Source organism: Gekko japonicus, unplaced genomic scaffold, assembly GCF_001447785.1.
Source record: "Gekko japonicus isolate JY-2015 unplaced genomic scaffold, Gekko_japonicus_V1.1 scaffold3739, whole genome shotgun sequence".
Taxonomy (NCBI): Eukaryota; Metazoa; Chordata; class Lepidosauria; order Squamata; family Gekkonidae; genus Gekko; species Gekko japonicus.
In genome coordinates, this window is record NW_015171008.1 from 1 (window position 1) to 3921 (window position 3921).

Here is a 3921-nt window from a genome sequence, read left to right on the forward strand (position 1 = left end):
ACAAATCTCTACAGAGTTCCTTTACCTTGAAGCTCTCTGTAGCTCTTCAGGCGAGCAAATGGTCAAAATGACTGCTTCCTCAGTTAAGAGGCCTGTCTGCTCTCAGGGACTCCATACCAACCGAAGAGATCTCCTTCCTGCTGCAGGGAGTTCTTATCACCTCTCTTTTCCCCACCCCTTGACCAGGTCAGGTCAGAGAAGCATTTCCTGAGGTTTCTTCCTGGAGATTTTTTCTGGATCCATTCTAGTATAAAGTCCTCCAAGTCTCTGTTCCCTGGCTGGAGAAGGGGGGAGGGACTTGACCCACTCCACTGTCTCTAGCTAGATCTATTAGTTAGATCTATGAGCGTTTCTCAAGAGGTAGTTGTCAAGAGTCAGACTCCCTTCGACAGATCTGACGAAGAGGGTTTTGACTCTCGGGAGCTCGTACTCTGAAAATCTTGTTAGCCTTGAAGGTGCTTCTGAACTCGAACTCAGCTGTCCTAGTGCAGCTGCCCTCTGAAGCACAGGGCTGCCTATTACCCAGGTCGGTGGCCTTCTTGATCCCTGGGAGAAGCATCCACCAGGTGCCGAGCTTCACACTCGCCATCCTTCCCAGGGGGTGGGAGAGGCAGAGTGCCTCTTCCGGCAGAGTTCCCTTCTGCTGGGAAATAACGAGGTCCCCCCAGAGGCCCGTTGAGCCACGCTGTGCCCTCGGGTGGGCTCCCTTGTCTCTTTGGCTGCTACTCAAGGGACCGTGGCTCAGTGGCAGAGCCTCAGCAGGCAGAAAGTCCCAGGTTGGATCCCCGGCGACTCCAGGATCTGGCAGTAGGTGAAACTCAAAGACCCCTCTGCCCGAGACCCTGGAGAGCCGCTGCCAGTCTGAGTCAGCAGGCCTGACTTTGAGGGACCGAGGGTCTGACGCAGTACAAGGCAGCCTCACGTGCACAAGTGCTCTTCTCGCAGGCCCGTAGCCAGGATTTTTTCAGTCGGGGGGGGGCATTTAAGTTTCTTAGGGGGCACTGGCTTATCGAATCAAAGGTAATTAAAGTTGAAAAGGCTTTCTGGGGGAAATAGAGAGGGGCTGTCTGGCTCCGTGCTGCCACCGTAGCCGGCCCTTCGCACCAAACAGCTGTGCAGGGATTCCCGGCTCCTTCCCCATGCTCGCCGCCGCTCGGGGGGCCTAGCCCCAAGGTGCCCCACTGTAGCTATGGGCCTGTCTTCTTGCCCAGGAGGGCACCATGCATTGGCCGCTCCCTGTCAAGCATTGAGTAGTAGTAGTGGTAGTAGTAAAATGTATTGTGTAGCCATTGGCCATTACAATTTTAAAACAATATACGAATGAGATAACTTACAGCACTGGAATCTGAATTGGATTTAAAATGTAACAGTGTTCCCTCTAAGCTGAGTTAGTGTGAGCTAGCTCACAGTTTTTTAGCCTCCGGCTCACACATTTTGGTCTCCGCTCAGGAAGGATGGCTCCAGAGCAAACTAATTTATGCAGCAGCCAAATCGCTCGCTCACAACTTTAACGCTGGTAGCTCACAAAGTAGGATTTTTGCTCACAGGTCTTCACAGCTTAGAGGGAGCATTGGTAACAACCTCTAAAACATCTGCACATTCAGTATTTAAATTAATTAAAATCTTAAGTAAAGAAACCCATCTCCAGAAACACATACACAGCCTCAAACATTGCCGTTTTACAGGTCAATTTCATTTGCCTGTGTTCTTGGCCCTGATTTTACGAGCCACTAAGGCGAAGAGTGCTACCCTATAGGAAACCGTAGGGTCTGCATCTGACAGCAGAAATATTAATTTATCGATGTCAGGAAATGTTTACAATTGATCTATTATTGCAGTCAAGAGTTTACATCTCGGTTCCCAGTGCAACGGGCAGACCATGACATAATGAAAAAGACCCCCCACGGATGTTTTACAGATACAAATACGCTGTTCCTGGGGTATTTTTAAGTATCGTCCCAGGAGTAATTCTGTTGGCATAGTCTGGAAACGCGATGCTGCAAATGTCCGGCATTGAGGCTTGCTCCTAAACGGCGTTTGCTTGCCCCGCGAGCCAGCCACCACAGGGTGAACGGAGAAGGGACTCGGAAGTGGCACTCGGAGGGGAGAGATCGCTGTCGTCCCCAAGGACACAGCCCGAGGGTGGCAGTTTCCCTCTGATCTCCTGGGAAACGGTAGGGACAGATCTGGAGGAGGGAAGACGGCATGTTCCGCAGTCGAGGCACAGATGGATTGACAGCGTATGAGGGGGAGGGAGTGCAAACAGTCCCTTGGCCTCGGGGTGGGGAGAGGAGGAGGAGAGAGTATGGCAGATAGTGGGGTTTTTTTGGGGGGGGGGTTAAATAGGATTGTTGCCACAGTGTCCCAATCATGTTCCTCTTGAGCACTATGTAATTGTCAAAAAAAAAAGCCCTGCTAGAGTCAGCCTCTCCGCACCTGGCTTACCTCGTAGGGTTGTTGTGACGGTCGAACAGTGAAGGGGAAATGACACACAGTGCCCTGGGGGAAGTATGGGATAAAAATATTCTAGATGGGTGGATGGGTCACCACAAGGCTTGATTCACGTGCTGGCCATGTGGGAGCGAGTGGGGTGGAGAGGAGGAGATTGGATTTATACCCCGCCCTTCACTACCATCGCATCTGGCACCCATCGCATCCCACCGGATGTTTTCTTGTAAGCCTCCATGGTATGCGCACAAACGTGCACACGCACAAATGCATTACTGCTTCGTTGCCACGCTTCGCCATCACCGTGTGATCGGCGGCTGACGGCCTGAGCACCAAGCCTCGGGGGAACGTCGGATCGTGATACCGCGCTTCATTTTGCTCTGGAGCAAAAAGCCTCACTTCCCCCACGGATTATCTCGCTCGTGTGACCGGGGCCTTGGACTAGTATTTGTGAGACCTCAGTTCGAATCCCATGGAAGTTTGCTGGGTGACTTTGGGCCAGTCACACCCTTTCGGCCTAACTGACTGTTGTAAAATGGAGGGGAGGAGAGCGGAATGAGCTGCTATGGGTCCCCATTAAAGAGAAAGGCGGGGGGAGGGAGGGAGAGAGAAGGAAGGAAGAAAAAGAAAGAAAGAAAGAAAGAAAGAAAGAAAGAAAGAAAGAAAGAAAGAAAGAAAGAAAGAAAGAAAGAAAGAAAGAAAGAAAGAAATGGCGGTTATAAAGAGGTGGCAGGATTACAGCCGCACTCCTTGGAGGGGGCTAGCGCAGAACAGACTTCGGGATCCTCCCCCCCTCGCGTCGGGACCCACGCCTTCTCTCCCTCCCACCGCAGATCTACCCCAGCCCCATCATCAGTTCCAATGGGCCCGGCGACGATAAACTCTTCCGGAGCCAAAGTGCGGATATGGAGATGACGACGGAAAGGGAGCGGGTCAAGAAGATGCTCTCGGAAGGGTGAGGAGCAGATCCGGATCTGGTGTGTGTGTGTTCAAGCACATTCGCAGGGGAACGGCCCCTGGATTTGTCAACGGCAGCTAGGGTTTGCTACTGCCAAGAAACACGAGCCTGGACAATGTCAGCGCGTGGCCTTTGCACTCCAAAATAGTTTCCAGCATGGGGTGGGTTACAATTTTGCCCCTGCCCCATAGCTGTCCATAGCTGGTTGGTTAGGCTCAGCAGCATAACAAAAAAGAATGACAACAAAACCTCCAAAACTGAATGTCAGTAGCTTCGAGACCAAGCTTGGAGATGGAGCTGTATGTGGAAAGGCTGAGGGACTTAAGAACATAAGAGAAGCCAATGTTGGATCAGGCCAAGGGCCCATCCAGCCCGACACTCTGTGTCACACAGTGGCCAGAAATACCAGGTGCCTTCAGGAGGTCCAGCAATGGGGACAGGACACTAGAAGCCCTCCCACTGCTGCCCCCCCCCCCCCCACCACACAAAAAACACACGACCCCCCACCCAGGAAC

General features: G+C 52.2%; 1 protein-coding gene across 1 annotated transcript in view; it reads left to right on the forward strand.

The window, feature by feature from the left end:
• Nucleotides 1–3212: 3212 nt before the first annotated feature.
• LOC107116982 (homer protein homolog 3-like) overlaps nucleotides 3213–3921 on the forward strand; it is a gene marked incomplete at its 5' end in the record, with an annotated part of 25133 nt that continues 24424 nt past the window's right edge. The window contains one exon of the mRNA XM_015419015.1: nucleotides 3213–3403. Within this exon, the coding sequence (XP_015274501.1) occupies nucleotides 3213–3403 (191 nt within the window). The remainder of the gene's footprint in view (nucleotides 3404–3921) is intronic.